The 18,749-nt window shown below is 38.3% G+C and overlaps 1 protein-coding gene across 4 annotated transcripts in view; it reads right to left on the minus strand.

Annotated features, from left to right (window-relative positions):
• zfpm2a (zinc finger protein, FOG family member 2a) overlaps positions 1-18,749 on the minus strand; it is a 184,731-nt gene that overhangs the window by 81,029 nt on the left and 84,953 nt on the right. For 2 of the 4 annotated variants that reach the window (XM_028469912.1, XM_028469909.1), the window contains 2 exons: positions 16,380-16,538; positions 8,653-8,754 (listed from right to left, as the gene is read on the minus strand). The exons of 1 other annotated variant lie outside the window; for it this stretch is intronic. In XM_028469912.1, the coding sequence (XP_028325713.1) occupies positions 8,653-8,754; positions 16,380-16,416 (139 nt within the window). In that variant the 5' untranslated portion in view covers positions 16,417-16,538. The remainder of the gene's footprint in view (positions 1-8,652; positions 8,755-16,379; positions 16,539-18,749) is intronic. One more of the 4 variants, XM_028469911.1, reaches the window with a different exon arrangement.

Here is an 18,749-nt window from a genome sequence, read left to right on the forward strand (position 1 = left end):
TGGGAGCATTGCAGAACAAAAATTCCCAGAGCTGAAGAAAGCTGATTAGTTTCTAGAAGCACTATCTAGAAACAGCTCCCACAAATACAGGGGTATTTTCACACTTGGGCATTTGAGGTCATAATCTCAGTATTAAAAATGTGTTTTAAAGAGTAACTCAACCCCAAAAACCACTTTTATCTGCTTAAAGCAAAATTATTTGGTATGAAGTAGTGGTAATGACTAACATTTTAGTAAACTTAATAAAATGTGTATTCTGTTGTTAAAATGTGAATGACTGCCCTCTATGGGTTGAAACCCAGCTATTACAACTGAATTTTGCTATTGGCTGAGAGTAGTGATTTGTGAAGTTTTGGTGGCTTCTTACATCATGAACAACCAATAAAAACAAGCACCTGTTGACTGCAATCTGTGGGGAGTAGGTTGGATTGAGAAAATTGTGAATAAAGAGGTATAGTGATTATTAAGTAGGTAGTTAGCATAGGATTGATTTTTCTTGGAGATTTTATAGCATAGACTGGAGCCCTGCCCATAATCAAGGCATTTTTTTTTAAATTTCCAGCCTTGATGCATATCACTCCAAAACCTGGTTTAGTTAGTCTTTAAGTTGTCATAAATTTGGTTGAGATATCTTTTCTTGTCATTGGGCATTCTGAGTGTTGTATCCTCATAAACCCAATGTAGTAACATCATGCTAAGATGATAACTGCAGTGATTGTAATTTTCCTTACTTCATATCATATAACTAACGACCATAAAGTTCCTTCATAAATCCTCTTAGTATAGTGGATCAGTGACTAAATTTGCATCAAGATGATGCATCGCAGGAGTACAGTGATTTGTCTAATCTCATGTTGCATATTTAATCATTGTAATCACACATTGTGAACCTGTGAGTGAATGTGACGGTAGTGATGGGGGAAGGGCGTGTTCTCCACACACCGGTGAGGTTTACGGTAATAAGCCTTCATCAATGATCTCTAAGGAAGCGAATGCATTTCTAAAAGGCTGACTGTGTTTACACCCAGCACTTTGATTACAATTTAATTTTTACATCACTCAGGACCCAGAACTCACAGAAAGTCTGATGATAGACTTTCATCACTGCTATCAGTAATCTCAGTGTCATTCATGTTTTGTGAGACTTGTCAGAAGACTTTGAATAAATCCCTGGAGGACTGAGATAAAACCTTCCTTTTCTGTGGGAGAATTGCCATGATGCACGTCCAAATTTCTTGATTACAAGACGAACGAGGGAGGGGAAAAAAATAAAAACCTTGAATGAAAGCCTGCACTGAAAGTTTTCAGTTTGCTGATATAACAGTCAAGTGTGTCTATAAGTCTACTTAAACGCTTAGGTATCAGTGGAGACAGCTGCGACACCCTCGTCTTATGATTCTGTCGAGACAGTACATTATCAAACCTTTCATACCATTCCCAAGCTACATTTCCGGTGACAAAAGCTTTGCAAAAGCCTCCTGAAGGATTCATCTATATCCTAATATTTCCAATCCAATTTAACTGGCGCAGCCGGAGTGGTCTGAGCACTAGTTTACCAATCTTTGCTTTCCAAGACTGTGTGCTGAAGGCTTGAGGGGTTCAATCAATGGTGCTTTGATCTCGACTGGAACCATAATTATTTAACATTGTAACAAGGATTTCTCTAATCCATCCTACCATTAAATCCCTTTTACACTCTCATCTTCTGTAGCCTAATCTGCATCTGGGTGCTTCGTTTGTCTCTCTCCCTCATTTCGGCTTGCTCCTCCTTCCTTGACGACACCCTGACTTATAATGGACTTGAGTGCCGAGTTAGAAGAACTCCTTGTTTAGCGAGAGCAACTTGACCCAACTGTATTGGCATTGTGCAAGAATGCAAACTTTTCCTCACATTTGCATTAAAGTTTGGATTAACTGTCTGTCCAAACACAAAGTTGACAAAAAAAAAAAAAAAAAAAACTAAAAATTTATTTTCCTTAATGGGTTTGGACAAATTAAGGGAATGCAGGAGTTCAGATGAGTGATACCCAAAAGATTTAACTGCAGCTGCTTTGTTATTGTGATCATTTTGACTCTTGGTAAAAAGTACTTCAATGTCATTTTGCAAATACTTGCAAGTCTTTGTTTCACAATGATATAAATAGCAGCACGGGCAACTGCAAACATTTGTCGAGGCACCTGCCACAATATCATGGCCATCTGGTCTTTCCATTCTCCCTGTATGACATATGTGCACTAAACGTGTATAGTTTGTTTTTTCTCCTATGGAGTGTAAAGGAAGATGGATCAACCACAAAGCCTTCTGGGTTGGCTGGAGTCAGAAATGAGACTCCAGACTTTCTACATCTGAGTAAAATTGCATATTTCAGTATGTTGGATGTCTTGAAAGGGTAGAGAAGAGGCGATGGATAAAAACGGATAATGCATGTGTGTGTGTGTGTGTGTGGGGTGGGGTGTCTCCCCTTGTGTTAGTGCTCCATCTGTGTCCGACCGTCAGGTAAAATCTCAGATGGCCACTCCTTGGTCTGAACCCTGCCTTGCCCTGGCTCTTGCCCAGCTGGCATTGGGAGCTGAGCCAGCAGGGGAAGAGATTTGTGGACAAGGTTGATCACATCAGTTCCCCTGCCACTTGCTTCGTACCTTCTGCAACACCTTCTTTATCACACTGCATTATTTTAGTCTTCTGCACAGTATCAGGAGCCTTGATGTCAAAGAGAGTGATGCAAAATTCCCCCTGCACAAATCTAAAAAAAAGCATTTATTATTTTATTTTGAAAGCTGGGAGGTAATTGTGCTAGGCAGTTGAGCTACTATAACAGGTATGGGGACCATTGTTACTATTGTTGCAAAGAGTATCCTACAGTAGATGGGAATCATTCATTCTTGATTGCCTTTGAAATATGCAAACCTAATGATCTGTGTAGAAATGCATCTATCTGAAATTCCATTTCTATGAAGATGGCAGTTGAATACAGCTGATAAATTACAAAATTTTAAGTAGTAGAGCCTGAGATGTCAGGTCACGTACTGTATCTTTCACACTACTAAGCAAACCAATGATGTGTGAGGTTTGCGTGTTATTTGGCAGATATATCCGAAGACACGATCAGGGATACCAGGATGAAAATGATAACATTTCTTTTAAAAAAGCTTGATTTATTCTGTGTTACAGGTCAGTCAACATCAACTGTAGAATCAATAATCTTGAATATTCTTACTAGTGACGTGAAGTGATGACCTAATGATTAATTATCCCAAACTACATAATTGTAAACATTTAGCCTAAATGCTAAGGAATCAATCAATTAGTTATTTTGTTGAATCCAAATTTAAACTAAAGAAAACTAACTTGGCTTACATATAATTCACACTGTACCGTAGTTTCCTGTTTCTCTGAAAGTCAATAAGTAGGTCTGTCTTTAAATGTGAACTACGACAATTTTCAAAATAATGCCAAGCTTATACTGTCTAGCCATAATGTGTTAACCTAGCTTTCATCACACGCATTTGCTTAGTACACATTAAAGTAATTAAAACATCTCTTATAAATTTGATTAATGACATAGCAGCACGTTATTGAACAGATAAAACTGTTGTATCTGCTTCTAGTAATTTGTACAGTATCTAGTATTCAACATTTTGTACAGTATGCCACTCCTACTAATCCACATATTGGAAGCTTGAAATTGTTGTAAAACTGGCAGAGAAAGTTTTTAATATATGTTAAAACAAAAATTATTCAATGCTGACTGTAATTATATTATTTATCTCAGTAAAATTTGTATTGTTTGTCATGTACAGTATTACTGTACCAAAACACAATACTAAAAATATAGACGGTGTCAATTTTATTCCTTACAGGTTCAACTTCCTGTGTGATAGAGAGGGTAAAGGTTAAAAAGTGGTGATTAAATAACTGCCAGTTCTACCTACATCTTTTTACTTGAACTACATGTAAACTGTTTTAAATCAGACCAAGAAACATCTGTTGCTCACATGTGTATGGCCAATTTCGAAATACTCTTATTGTGAAAAGTGGCACAACATTTGACAGATGTGTACACTGCAAAAAACTGTGTTACATAAAACCTAACTGTCACACTGTATAATATCTACCGATCTTGGGTATATGATCTAACGTGCGTTAGCTAATGCAAGCACAAGTGTGCCAAGGAACTTTGATTTTCCATGACTTTCTGAAAAGGGGTGTGGCTTACACGAACAAGAATTTAGATAAGGCTGGGAACAAGTTCATTAACAGTTAGTTAGCTCACACACACACACCATTCCCAATTAGCCTAGAGGAGAGCAAGGGAGTGAAAATGAGCGAGACACTCAAGATTCCTATCACTGCCAGTCCATGAAAATGGAAAGAATAGCATGAAGAGCTATCTCTCAAATCAGCAGCTGATTGTGAAACATCCGTGACGAGAAATGAACATGAGAGTAGAAGATCAGCGTGCAGATTTGCTTAAGGACATACTTGTGGAGACGAGCGGAAAGAAAGAGAACTCGCTGGGTGTTCCACATCAGAAACACCAGCACTCTGAACAACAGAGAAGAGACTGCTATCAGATTAATAGGGAGTCATTCAGTACGGTTCTCCGCTGTTCCAAACGGAAAGACAATCAGAGAACAGGGGGCCAGTCACTGACGGTACTTGACATGAGATACTAAAGTGGATATGAAACGAAAGGAGAAAGAAAAAAAAAAAAGTTCAATTACAGGATGTAGATTGTAAAAGGCTTTTGTTGTTACTCAGCAAAAGGGAAATGGTACGGAGGTGGCTCAATAGAATCACTAAAGCAGGTGGGCATGTTTCGAGTTAGCCCACCTCATTAAAAAGCTTCAGACTCCTTTTATGCAACGGCCATTACACACCCTATTCAGATGCACGAGCAAGCAGTGATTAAAAATTATCTGTTGGTGATCATAATCACAGCTGCTTAAACTTAAGCCAAAGAATAACAAAGAACTTTTGAATGCAGAACTATCTGAACATTTACAAAGAGATTAAAGGGTAGACAGTCTCAAACTAAATAAATTTGCTTTTAATCGCTTTGAACAGGAAGTCATGTCATTTCCAATGTTCCTATCTGATTGTCTGATTCCCCTCTTTATTCAAATTATAACATGCCCATCTGACTTTTCCAGCACAATGGGAAAAATTAAAAAGGGAAATGACCTTTCATGGCAGCCATGATGAGAGAGTGAATGGCATTATTATGCACCAAGATTAATTTTGGCCCACTCTATGCTGCCCATTGAGAAAACATTGGAATAGGCATAAAGGTGTCACTATAAGCTACACATTAATTGCTTAAGTGTATTATCAATGTCTCAAAAACAAGATCCTAACAAGTTGACTATGGGCACTCAATACACTGAGGCCCTGCCCCCTTAATCTAGACTCACTTCCATCTAAACACCATTACAGTGACACATGCAGGCTTAGAAGAAGCACAACAATGATTTGTCATTTTTGGACAGTAATCTGAAGGTACAATATTCAACAGTGTGTAAATCAGTTTGGGGAATGGATATGTGTGAATGTCATTGTAGAAAGGTTTCATATTGATGATTTATAGCAGGTGGAAACTGTTATTTAAAAGCGAAAGTTAATGAACCTAGAAAATGTTATTACTAAGGACGCATCCTCACTAATACTTTTCTGATACTTTGTCATCTAAATTTAGTCAAATTTTACTACCTAGTGTACCCCAACTTACAGAATAAGGACCCTAATGTAATCGTCTGGCATTTTTCTAAGTTTAACGGTTCTTGATTAATTGGCTAAATTAATTTAAAATGTTCCCATTCAAACCTATTTGAAAGAAGATTTAGCACCCCCTGCTGTTAATCTTCATAATACAGGTTGCTGTAATAATAATACTGATTCCGAGGGGTAATTCTGACCCCAGAGGGGTTCAGTTTATGCATTCTCACTTGCATTTCCTTTGAGGAATGCAGTTTGTCTAGTTCACCATTGTTTTTAAATAGCAACAGTGGCTAGGTCCTTCGACAAGTTGACCACTGTGGTTTGAAAAAACCTGATATTGGGCATAGTATCCCACATCCCGCTCTCTGTAGCCAGCCTCAACATACTGTATGCAAGACACTTAGCTTAAATGAAACTCAAATCTCTGCTCTCCCCCATCCACTACCTATCCAACAGCACAAGCCTCTAATTCTCGTCCTGATGGCCAAGTAATAATTACAGTCAGACACACATATAGTCATGCAACATCATTTGCTTCTTTTCAAATCAGTATTTTTAACTCAGTTTTTTCTCAGCCCCAAAAATGTAGTTACCCGCATGTGATGCCTTCTTTTTGTCATGGCCCCCATAGTTCTGTGCTGACCCCCTCAGCCCTGTCTCCTGACTGATCACAGTGATGGTTTATTACTACCGTCCCGCTGCTCTTATCTTTAGCCAGCAATGCTCATTTCCTTCACAAGATTTAAATGCAAATGTGAAATTTAATGATAAATGCATTATCTGATAGGTGTGATAACACTGATTCACTGTCAGTATAAAATACACACCCCGGGGGGCTTTGAGCTAGCAAGCACAACTTGCCTAAATCCACTTTTTCTCCAGCTTTCCTTTTCTCTGTTCCTTTTTTTTTTATTAAATGCATGTACCTGCAATAAATTCTTAAGGTCATTGTATGCATTAAAAAGAATCAGATTTTGTGTGTTCAGCAGTGAGGGTGCAGGCTAAAGCTGAGCAGTAACTCCTAAAAAAACTATCTTGTGTTGAGTGCATAATCTATCACTATGATGAATTTACTTTAACTAAAGAGCAAAAATAAACTGTTGAAAAAGATGGTAAAGACTTTAATTTTTTTTTAGAAATGTGTTCAGTGACAGTTTATCACAACTCAATGGCAAAATCCTTATTAACTTATTAATAAGTAGAGAGTAGAGTCAGTAGTGCACATAACTTGGTCTGGTTCCTGGGCTAACACCTAGTGTTGTTACATGGTACTCATATTTTCCATAACTACCTTACAAGAGGAACAGAACAATGTTTAATTTTACTTTAAATTAAATGACTGCTTTTTACGTACCAACAGTAACTTTAAAAGTTTATCTCCAGAATGTGATCATTATTCTCCTGCTGACTGTTTCAAAACGGTAGAAGCCTGATTAGCCAATTTCATTGCTAACACTGTTTTCAAGAGCTCTTTGTTATTGCATGCTCATCAAAGGAAGGATAACTTAGTTTTTGTAGTTTTGTGCCTTTTTTTTTTTATCACAGTGGGATTTTTACAGCATATTCTTCACCACATTTTAGTGTTTATTTGTGTAAAGCAACAGACCTCCTACACATACTTCTGCTGTGGTTCAGGCTCAGTCTGGGGTTTTTTTTGGAGGTGGAAACATTTGACGACATTCTAAAAACAATGGCTCAAATGCTGCACTGCAATCTTGGGTTCTATAGTGATGGGTCTATTGGTTCCCCATTAGGAGCTACTAGGGGTGTTGATTTGACGATATATCGCGACATTAGGTCGCGAGATTCTCGGATTGATTCTAAATGCAAAATTGTAACTGCACAAAGAAGTGCGTTGAAACCTGGGCATGTTGACCAGCTTGTTTTTTCAATAAAATCTAAAAATAAAATACTAACTTTTTGCATTAATTTGTTGTAGACATATACCTCAGTTAAGTTGCACTAAAGTCATGTTGCACTAAAGTCAAAGTTGATTTATAAGCATGTTGTATGTTTTTTATTTTATTTTAAGTTGTTGGCACATGGCATGTTAAAGCCAATGTTTTGAATTTAAAATATGCCAATAAACTATATTTCATACATAATGTTCACATGAAGGTGTACACATTTACAGATTAGTTGTTTCTTAAGTCATATATATATATATATAAAAAAAAAAAATCACAATAATCGCCTTATACTTTAATATCGGGATATATAGTATCGTATCGTGGGATACGAATCGTATCACCAGATGCCAGGCAATACACACCCCTAAGAGCTAATGAGTGGCTAGTCAAATATTTAGCTGATTCTTATTACTAAATTAGATGTAAAAAAAAAAAATTCTAAAAATGTAATGTACCGTATATCTATTTCTTCATTCATAATGCTATATAACTTGTCATGCTAAAATAATTAACTGATGGATGGACTGCTCTCATATGTCTGTGTAGGTTGTGTATGGAGCCTGTGTGTTATCACACAGTTAAATGGCTCAGGCTACACTCTGCTCAGAAACCGTACATGACAATAAAGTGTGTCCAAACTTAGCTCCGTTTTCTTTCACTCATTTCCCTCACCTCCACTGTGTACTCTGTGAATAACTCGCTCTTCTTGTGTTTCTCCCATGCTCTGGTATGCTGCACTGTGTTGTGTACCGTGCTGTTTGTTACTCCTCCCCTCTCCATTTGGAGAAACGTTCACAAGTATCGACCAAATCACGCGTAGCTGAAGAACCAAAAAAAAATCAGCTCACATTAAGGAGACGACCCCAGTCGTTCACCTATATCGATTCCAAAGTACTAGGTATTCAAATGCAGTTGACAACATTTGATTTGGTCCACATTGGATATTTTGTGAACACATGCGTACCGCGCTCCACTTATGTGCACCCCTGTGTATAATAAAATTCATATAAAAGTTTTTCGTACTTGGACCGTCCCATTCCTCCGGTCCCACAGCCGCATGTCTGGACTTCTCGCTCTGCACGTCCATCTCCGTCTCTCCTGCTTCCCGGTTGCCATCTTCTTCTCCTGTAAGACAGAAAAAGTCCTATAATGTGACCACTTTTTAAATTGAATGCATAGACACAGCAAACAGTAAAAATTCCAAATAAATTTGGCCAATTAATCAAGAACCGTTAAACTTAGAAAAACGCCAGTAAACAGCACTGCCTTATGACCTGGGCCGCCCTTTCAAAAGAGAACCAAACAAATTAAACATGTTTATTAAATATTCAACTGTTAATGTGTACGTAAAGTTTATTAGAAGTTCTTGTGTTCTAGTCTCACCAGCTACAGCTGCATATTTTTATGTAAAAGAAATTCCCATGAGTGCTTGCAGGAACAGGAGGAAGCTCTATGAAACAGGAAGGAAAGCAGTGTGTGGGAGAGAGGTGGCTATTTATTACCTGTTTGATCTATTGTGGCGCGAGCGAGAATGTGTGTTATAGGATGTCAGGCTGATATACAGTCTGGGGTCACAGAAACTATGCTTAGGAATATTTGGGTATCATTTTTCAGGATGTAAAGGCCTAAAGATCTGGTAATCCAGACGACACCTCTTCAGCATGATTCGGCAGAAGTAACATAAGTGTTTGTTGGAAATTCTGAGATGCTTTCTTTTTTATATACATCTACTTGTTCAAAGTTTATAGGCACACAGATCGTTGCTTAGTAGGTGCCACCAGATGTGCTGCCTAAAATAAACCCTATGTAGCTGACGCAGTAGTGGTTACACTGGCGGCTTCTCCAAACTCAGGCAGGTAGGGGTAAACATGGTTGGGGCGAGTAGTGAGGGTTGGCCATGTGTGGAGGAGCAGCTCTCCCTTTTTTGTCACCACATCTTTTTAGTCCCTTTGATGTTTTAAACCCAATATTGAACGGTCAAGGACAGGCCTGGATTACCACAATGGATTACTACACTTCATACACTCTACAAGGCAAAAAAGGACTGGTGTGTCTTTGTAAATGTGAATATATCAGGAAGTGGAAGACAATGTGTGGAATCCAAAGTTCCATACATTAACGGCTACCGCATGATATGTGATAGAATAATGTTTGTTCCTGTGTGGTTGTTTATCCCATCTGTATCTAATTTTTACCCCTGCAGCCTTAAAAAAAAAAAAAAAAAACAACATTTCCAAGACTCAGTTATCACACTTCTAGTGACAACTGCCATGGGACACACACTTCCTCACTTCATCCTCAGTTAGGGTTAATCTCTAGATCAAGCACACTCACTATGCTTGTTTAGCTCTTTTTTGACATGGCTCACTTCAAAGAGGGTAGCAAACATTGCCAAAAGGATGTCAGCTTTCTGCGTCACACTTAAATAGCAGATGTATATGAAGGAGGGGATAGTCTGCAGAAACTTCCTACTTATAGTACATGAGGTCATTATGATCCAGTTTTGCTTATGCATGTGTCTACTTGGGTTGACAAGTTCTCCCCTACTCTACCAGTACATTATAAGGAAGCCCACATGAATAAATCCCCCCATTATTTATTATTGGGCCTGGAGAACCTCTTTAGCATACTAGGCTCGTGTTATGATGAGGATAACAAAAGGTGTGTATCAACAGTTCCTTCCAATGGAGCGGAGTTGAGAAAAAGCTGGGGAGATAACATTAAAGGCACTACCTTGATCTCAGGCGAACATGTTAAGCCCTGTAACGAAACGTATTGGATGTGTTTAATTACAGCCCGGGAAATGAAGCTACAAGATGATTCCTTAATTAAGCAGTGATTAAGGATTTTCTGCCTTCTATCTAACCACAGTTTGCAGTGCATTTTAAACACTCTCACCCAGGCAGCCTCACAGGAAACAATGTCACAGGGCTTTGGGGAAGTTTTCTGCACTAGTGTCACCAAAAAAAAAGGACAACAGAAGAAGTAGTGTTGGGCCAGTGCTTGATTATGTACAGTACAGATAAGAATAAATAATAAGTGAACATGTTTTATGTCATGTAGATCAGTGGTTCTCAAACATTTTTGGCTCACGTACCCCTTTCTCTTATTTCTAAATCCAAGTCCCCCCCCCCCCCCCCCTTCACTTATTTCATTTTGTAAATAACTGGAATGAAACTGTATTTAGTGCCTCCTGAATAGATTTATTTCTATAGTTTTTTTTAAAAATTATTATTATTATTTCCTGTCACTCCCTCCTGGTGTAGGACCAAGACTGACCCTTGTATTTTCAGTTCATGTTCTAATCAAGATCATTTTTGTGTGTTTTTGGTGTCATTTTGTGTATTTTGTTGTTTGTTCTTTTTTTAATTCAGTATATTTTTCTCCTATTCTGTTGTCATTTTTGTGTGTTGCTGGTATTATTTAAATGATCCTATCTCATTGTGTGTTTTTGGTGTCATTTGGTTGTTTCTTGCATCGCTTTGTATGTTTCTCTGTTATTTTTGTGCATTTTGTCTGTTCTTTTTAATATTCAGTATATTCTCTCTCTTATTTTGTGTTTTTGTTGTCGTTTCGGGAGTTGCTGATAATAACCGTATTCTGCGACATATCGCGATATTATGTCGCACGATTCTCGGATCAATTTAAAATGCATCCATATCGATTTTTTTTAATTTTTAAGAAAATGTTTTACCTTTATTTAACCAGGAAAGTCTTTTCCACTGCAGGAGACATTGTAACTCCACAAAGAAGTGCTCTGAAACCTGGGCATGTTGACCAGCTTGTGTTTTTTCAATAAAATATGTGATAAAAGAAGAAAATACTAACTTTCTGCATTTATTTGTTGTTCTAGGCATATACCTCAGTTAAGTTGCACTAAAGTCATGTTGCACCAAAGCCACAGGCAGATTTTATGTTATTTTTTTTATTTTAAGTTGTTGGCACATGGCATGTTAAAGCCAATTTTTTGAGTGTAAAATATGCCATTAAAATATATATCATAAATAATGTTCTCATGAAGGTGTACACATTTACAGATTAGTTGTTTCTTAAGTCATATATTTAAAAAAAAAAAAATCGCAATAATCGCCTTATACTTTAACATCGGGATACACACTCCTGATGAATATCATTTTTAGCTAAAAATAAACATAATAAAACCCCTTATTTTTCAAGTTTTCATTTGTTAAATTTCCTCTCTCTCTGTCTCAAGTACCCCCTGCAGTGCCATGGTGTACTCTTAGGGGTACACGTACCCCCAATTGAGAAACTTTGCTGTCGATGAACCAGAAATTTGGACCGTCTCCTTAAAAAAATAATTGACTAAGGTGCTACAGTTCATTTAACTGAAGTTTAATTCAATAGTCGATCTTTTTAAATCCAAACTCTCCACAGTCTGAAAAAAGATATTGTAAATGATCTTTCTTCACATTATCACTGAGAACATAATTTACATCAGGTTTCTTTTCGCTGTGCTACCAAATGGATCCTGTTAAAGTTGAGCTTGGGGAAAAGCTGAGGCGAACAGAAGGGAAAGGGAGGGCTGGGGAGGCTCAGCGACCTGCTGGGTTCTGGGTTGGCGGGCATGCAAGAGAAGCCAGTGAGCTGTTAAAATCAGGCCTATCGCTGCTCTATCAAAGGACAGCTCTCTATCCAAATCGCAGTCACGCGCAGCGTGCCACACATTCAGGTCAATAAGCTTATAGGCGATTTACACAAACAATTCCTCGAGCAAGGTAGCAACAAAGTCATATTGGCTTTTTCTCTCCCTCTTAGCATTGTCTCTACTAAGGAAGCCCTTGAAAATGTCAATCTATTGCATGTGACTTTAAGGAGCTCAAGGCATTTTAATCCCAACTACTGAGTTTAGAGTCAGGTTGCAAATTCAGCAAAAATAAAATGAAGAATTTCATATATTTGGTAGGTGGATAGATATTCAAATATTGTATCTTTACAAGAGTTAGCTACATGACATAATTGCCAAGAGTGGAGTTTGGTACGTAATATGACTGCTGCCCCCCTGCAGAGGAAGTACAATTCGGTTGATATTGCATTATGGGTGGTGATGCAGAATATACTGCAACATATGCAGTCAATTCCAGAAAGCAACCTTTATACCAAAGTCAAGCATAGCTGTGAGACTTCTCTGCTATCTGAAAAATAGGTTTAAATTGCAGGCAATTTGTGGCAGGCAGAGCACTCCAATGGAGGAAAGCTATTAGTGAAATGCCTTGCCACTGTCTCTTTAAATGCCAATAAATTCCCATCATTACAGAATCTGGCAGTTTCCTCCCTGTCTGCAGCCTGGGTCTTTATCTCACTCTGCCTCCGTCTCTGAGCATGTAGATCTGGCCCAGTTAGATTGTCATACTTAACAAACATTAATGATTAATTTCCTCCACTGAGTCAAATGGGGCTAAAGGGATGACTCGATTCATCTTATCACACCACAAATTAGCATTTCCCCATATTCTCCAGCACCAACTGTGCATTAAAATTCCACATTTACCATTCTGGGCACTGTCAGCTGTGGTGAAAGAGCCAAGGAGATCTTCTTCATATATTGCTTGAGATTGTGATTACTTCTGTGTTACATAGGAAATAATTAATTCTGCCACTTCTCGCTTGTTGCTGTACATCTCTGACTGCTGCAATTCAAATTACTATCCAAGAGGTTATTTTAAAGGTCAAGGTGGACTTTTTATTCATATAATGTTAAGGCTTGTTATGCAGGGTTTTTTTTTTTTGCTTTAGCTCTTCACTACCTCTGTGATAAAACGTTTCACCCTTCCATAATAATTCTGTTATTTAAGAGCCATGGAATGTATTTTTTTCCTCAAATAAATGTGTTTGATTCATCCAGACATGGATCACCCTCAGCAACACCAGAATTTAACAGTTTCAGCTTTAAAAAGTCATAAAAAAAAAAAAATCAGGAAAACATGGTTTACATGGAGGAAATGAGACACGTGAAATGACATGTAAATTTACTGCCAGTGCAATGTAAGGAAGTCATTTGTCATCACACAACCCTTGGAACGCTTAAAGGGAACAGCTTGTGGCAACACCCTGTGTTGAACTTCACAGACAGCCAACAATAAAAGTGAGGGTAGAACAGCAAGGTGAAATTTCACAATTTCTGTTTAAAAACAGACGCCAGTAGGTGTGAATAAAAAGGAAATATATCTTACATTTATGGAGGGAAGTGTGTCCGAGGAGCATTAATCTTTTCTGGGAGGTCTTGGGGTTTGTCACAAAAAGGGATCCATGAATATGAAATTGACCAAGCAGGAGGAATCTTTTGAAGTAAGTTTTATAATTGTGAAAAAGCCAAGGTTATTTTTTTTTTTCCAGATTAACATCTTTTTTCTTACCGAGTTCTTGAAAGAAAGGCAGACAGTCTAAAATACCTGGTGTTCAGTCTCTCTGAGCTGCCTGCTACTATTTGACAATACTTCAACATCTCCCATGATGCTTTGGACTCATTAATCACAGTAAAAGGTGCACTTTTATTAATAGATGAATGCTTAAGTAGTAACTAATATGTTCTATCAGTCCTGCAAGTATTTAAGTTGGCTTTTCATTAGGGAAAATGCATTTCTAAGTGAACAAACACTCTCGACATTAATGACCAAACGAGTTGCAAAGACAAGCATCACCCAATTTCGAGGTTTCAAAGCGTCAGACCAAGATGAAACATCAAGGTGCTCCAAACACTTATCGAGGGAGCCCCTTTTCTGCAAGGGTAAGGCAAATGGCTGAGCCTTTGGTGGCATTCAACTTCTTGACCTTTGCGCCTGTAAGCGGCTTTGCTACTTCACCGCACTCTGATCAAAGTTAATAAGTGCTTCATATGTTAATGAAAATTGGTACTGCTCTTTGTGTTCCTACAGCTTTTTAATACCTATTATGGACTGAAACTTTTAATGGAGGTTTTAGGTCCCACTGACAAGCCCATTTCAGAGAGTGACTACACAGATACAAGGCTAAGCTAAGACCAGAGAGTCACTGCTCAGTGGAGGAACCTTACACGGGAGACCTTATTCTCCGGGAAGCAGCCGAAGATAAAGGCCATGGGATGAGTGGCTGCTTTAAAACCTACGTTCGAGTCCGCTCAGGGCTAATTACGGCACGCCATCACATTTGAGAGGGTTTAGTTAATCAAGGGGGCTCTCTTTTTTCCTTCTATAGCCGAGGAATAACACACTTAAACCATTTAATGCTGCCAGGATTGCGTCCTGTTTAATTCACAGCAGTCTCACATAAGTGGGCTAAATTTAAGCCACTCTGACATTAGTTTTAAACAGATCTAATTGAGGAAGGGATCACGGGGAATGTGGCTACACCTGACGATTCCATACAACTTGCCAAAAGAAAGAAAGAAATTCGGATAGCACATCATTCGGGTCTTAGGAGGCAAAGGACTTAGTTAGTTTAAGCTTTGATAGCTAAATTAATACACAAATCTGACTAGTAAGGCTGGTGATTGTAAAAGAACAGATTACAAGCAGCCATAAAAAGTAGCAGTTGACATTTGGGATTGGTGCGTTCTGTTGACTTTATCCATAAACATGGAAAGAAGGTTTAAGGCCTTATTTCTTCACGTTTTTTCCAAAAACAAAGGGGAATATCAAATGGCTCAGAATTTCTTTGAACATGAACATTTTCCGAAGTTTGACTTTTTCTTGCCTCGGCAACCAGTGAATAACACGCCATCTATTTCACAGCTGCAGGGTTATTAGAGGACCATGCATTGTCCTTTGAAGTTGTCGTATGGACACATTTAGAAAAAGACAAAACCGAGACGTTGCTGGTAATTGCAATTTACGAACAATTGTGCCGTTCAGCTTTAACTGGAGAACAAAAGAAGAGCATTATTGATACGATTACCGGGGCATAGCCTACCTGAAACATGAAAGATTTATTTTTCTTCAATAATGTAATCCCACGAGGCACATCAGTTTAGAAGTGTGAAGAACTAACTCTAAACAAATTTCCCTTTGAACAGAAGAAGAGGAGGCAGACATCCAAAGCCAAGGCTTCATTAAAAAGTCAAATTTATAGCATCCGTGTGCCAGAAAGAATGAGGACACCTGGGGTAGCTCGAGCCATGCCACCAGAGGGTAAAAGGAGATGGGGGGTGGGGGTGTAGGGGCATAGGTGGGAGGGGGGGAGATAGGGAGGCGGGGCAAGTCTGTCATCTTCGCAGTGTAACCTGAAGCAGGCCACAAATTAGCTCCTGTGATGGCAAGGTGTGACCAAAATGAAACAAACACACAAAGAAGCAATCTAATTGAAATGGAGTTCAAAGAGGACGCGGGCACGTTTGGCGATGCTGAGGCGCTTTATAGTCCAAGACCTTGGAGCAGTAGCAGGTGCTGCCGAGTGTTCACAGAGCCGCAGCGTCTTCTCAAAGGGGAGGGCGATGCTCTCCTGTGCGTTGGCTGCACACCTTCACAGCACTATCACAGAGGGAGAGCTAATGTTTCCGATGCCATCTCCCTCTCAGATCAAACCACTGCTCTTAGGTTGAATTGCAGGGATCAAATATCAAAATGAAGAGTTTCAACTCAAAGCGAACAGGAGATATTTCCATATGGATACAACTTCTGGCAGCGTTGATTCGACCATTTCTCTGACTTTTATTGAATGAATTTGGCATGGATTAAAAAAAATCCTTAGCATGAGGGATGCAAAACATATTCTTACATATTTGTGTGCACCGTTTCAGCGTTTACTAAAGTGATCACCTTTGTTGCAGAAGTATTCCATGTCTTCACAGCTCATGTTCTCCGTCTCAAACTCGGAGGTGAAGTTCTCCTCCACAGAGAACTCATCTTTGGCCAGGAGTTCATTCTCCTCAGAGACGCATTCTTCTTCCTCTTCCTCCAGGCCATCCTCGAGACGACCTGAGGAAACATGCATGCATTGCACACACACACACACACACACACACACACACACACACACACACACACACACACACACACACACACACACACACACACACACACACACACACACACACACACACACACACACACACACACACACACACACACAAAACAAAAAACACCCACACACACACACACACACACAAAAGGTAGACACTCAGTGGTTTCATCAAACCCATAAAACTTAAAAAAAAATAAAGATATATCATTAATCTATCTATAGTTCCTCATTTCTCCACAGATCAAAAACCCAGATGGATCCTAAAATGCAGATTGCACTACAATATCTTGACAAACATGCAAACACCGTGCACAGGTAAGCTATTGTATGTCAACAAGGAACAGCACATTTCCATTGTTTTTCTCCGAGTTTTTCAATCATAGCTGTTGAAAAAGCCCTTTGAGATCGTGCTCTTTTCTGAAAAACAAGCTGACACGCAGCCAAGGTTGAACAGTGATGTTAATCCTGCTACCTGCAAAACAAAAGCCCTCACACAGATGGAGGATGAAGAAAAAAAAGTTCCCTTCTAGACTTTTTCCCCATACAGGCATCAGCATGGGAGGTGGAAAGAAAATACTTTTATTAATTTGTTAGCCTTATCACAGGGTACAATGTTGATTTTTCCATTTACATTCCATGCCTCGGGGTAATACACCAGAGCAATCTTAAAGGAGACACTTTTCCGTGTGATTAATTTTTCCCCCCTCTGTGCAATATTATTTCTTTAAATCTAAATGATTTCAGAGTTTTGCTTGTAGCTGTACATGTCTTTTGGTATTTGCATATAACTATTTTGCTTCAATCAAGGGTGGTGATGGAATTACTGTACATTTCTACCTGAACTGTATTAGTTCTGAAAAACACCTCATTCGGCATTTGAATATTATTAAGATTGTATGGATCTCACTTCCCACGAAAAAAAATGGCTGCATATACACAGCAGCCAAGCAAATGCAAAAACACAGAGATTGTTTTAATATCTTTGTTTAAAATTAATTTTAAACAAAAATATGGACTGAGATATTGAAGAAACATATTTGTATGTACTTTATGTAATATGTATTACAAAAGCTGTATTATAGTGATATCCAGTATGCCGATGTTGTCTAAAACTAAATTTCTGATGTTAACCCGTACCTTTACAGCAGGGATGAGCAACTGTATTCACAGTGGGGCCACAAAAAATGCGATAACCTGATCCGACGGCCACATTATTAATATTCACTTCAGTATTAAGAATAACGACCAATCTGAGCATTAATACAGAAAAAAAAGGTTTTTTTTGTAATTTTGGGAATTTATGCTGGCATTTTACGAGTCATTATATGTGTTTTTGTTATTTCTAGTGTGTTATGTCTGCATTTTAGTTGTCAATCTGTGCCTTTTTGGATTTTTTTTCAATATTTTTGTCATTTTGGGTATTTTTTCTGTTATTTTGGATAATTGTTTGCATTGTGTGTTTCTTTGGTGTCATTTTGTATATGTGTTGTTGTTTTGCGCGTTAAGGTGGTTGTTTTGTGTGTCTGAATTCCTTTTGCGTGTATTATGAGTCTTTTTTTTGTGTATTTTTGGATTATTTTTTGTGTTTTTGTTGTTGCTTCGTGTATTTTAGTTGACATTCTGTGCATGTTGCCATTGTTTCGTGTGTCTTTGGAGTTATTTTGTCTATTATGTTGGGCTTTATATTACTTCCAATTTTTTGAATTACAATTTTTGGTGGATTTGTCTTGGGGGGGGGCGCACAGAATTAGACCGAGTGCCGCATAGAAAAACCGATATTGATAAACCAATATGTAATTTTATAGATAATATCTGCCGATAATATAGTCCATCTCTAATATTATATATCAAATATAAAGGGGTCCAATAGCTTCTCAGATTTTTGTTTTTCTTGAGCATCCTTCTAATGCTCAACAGGCCACAGTGCGACCCTCAGCCTGAATGAAGTCATGATTTCTATTCTCAGATTAAAGTTTGCGTACCTCTCCTGTTTCTCTTTCTTCTAGGCACAGACTCATAAAAAAACCCTGATGTCCACAAACTGCTTTCTCTTTTGATTAGTCTTATAAATGACTTCTTTGTCGGAGCCCACATCTCCAGGAGCTTTGGACATGAAAAGAATTAGCGCACAGATCTCAAATAGACACTGAGGAGGCAGAGTGCTG

The sequence above is a fragment of the Gouania willdenowi genome, chromosome 16, assembly GCF_900634775.1.
Source record: "Gouania willdenowi chromosome 16, fGouWil2.1, whole genome shotgun sequence".
Classification (NCBI taxonomy): Eukaryota; Metazoa; Chordata; class Actinopteri; order Blenniiformes; family Gobiesocidae; genus Gouania; species Gouania willdenowi.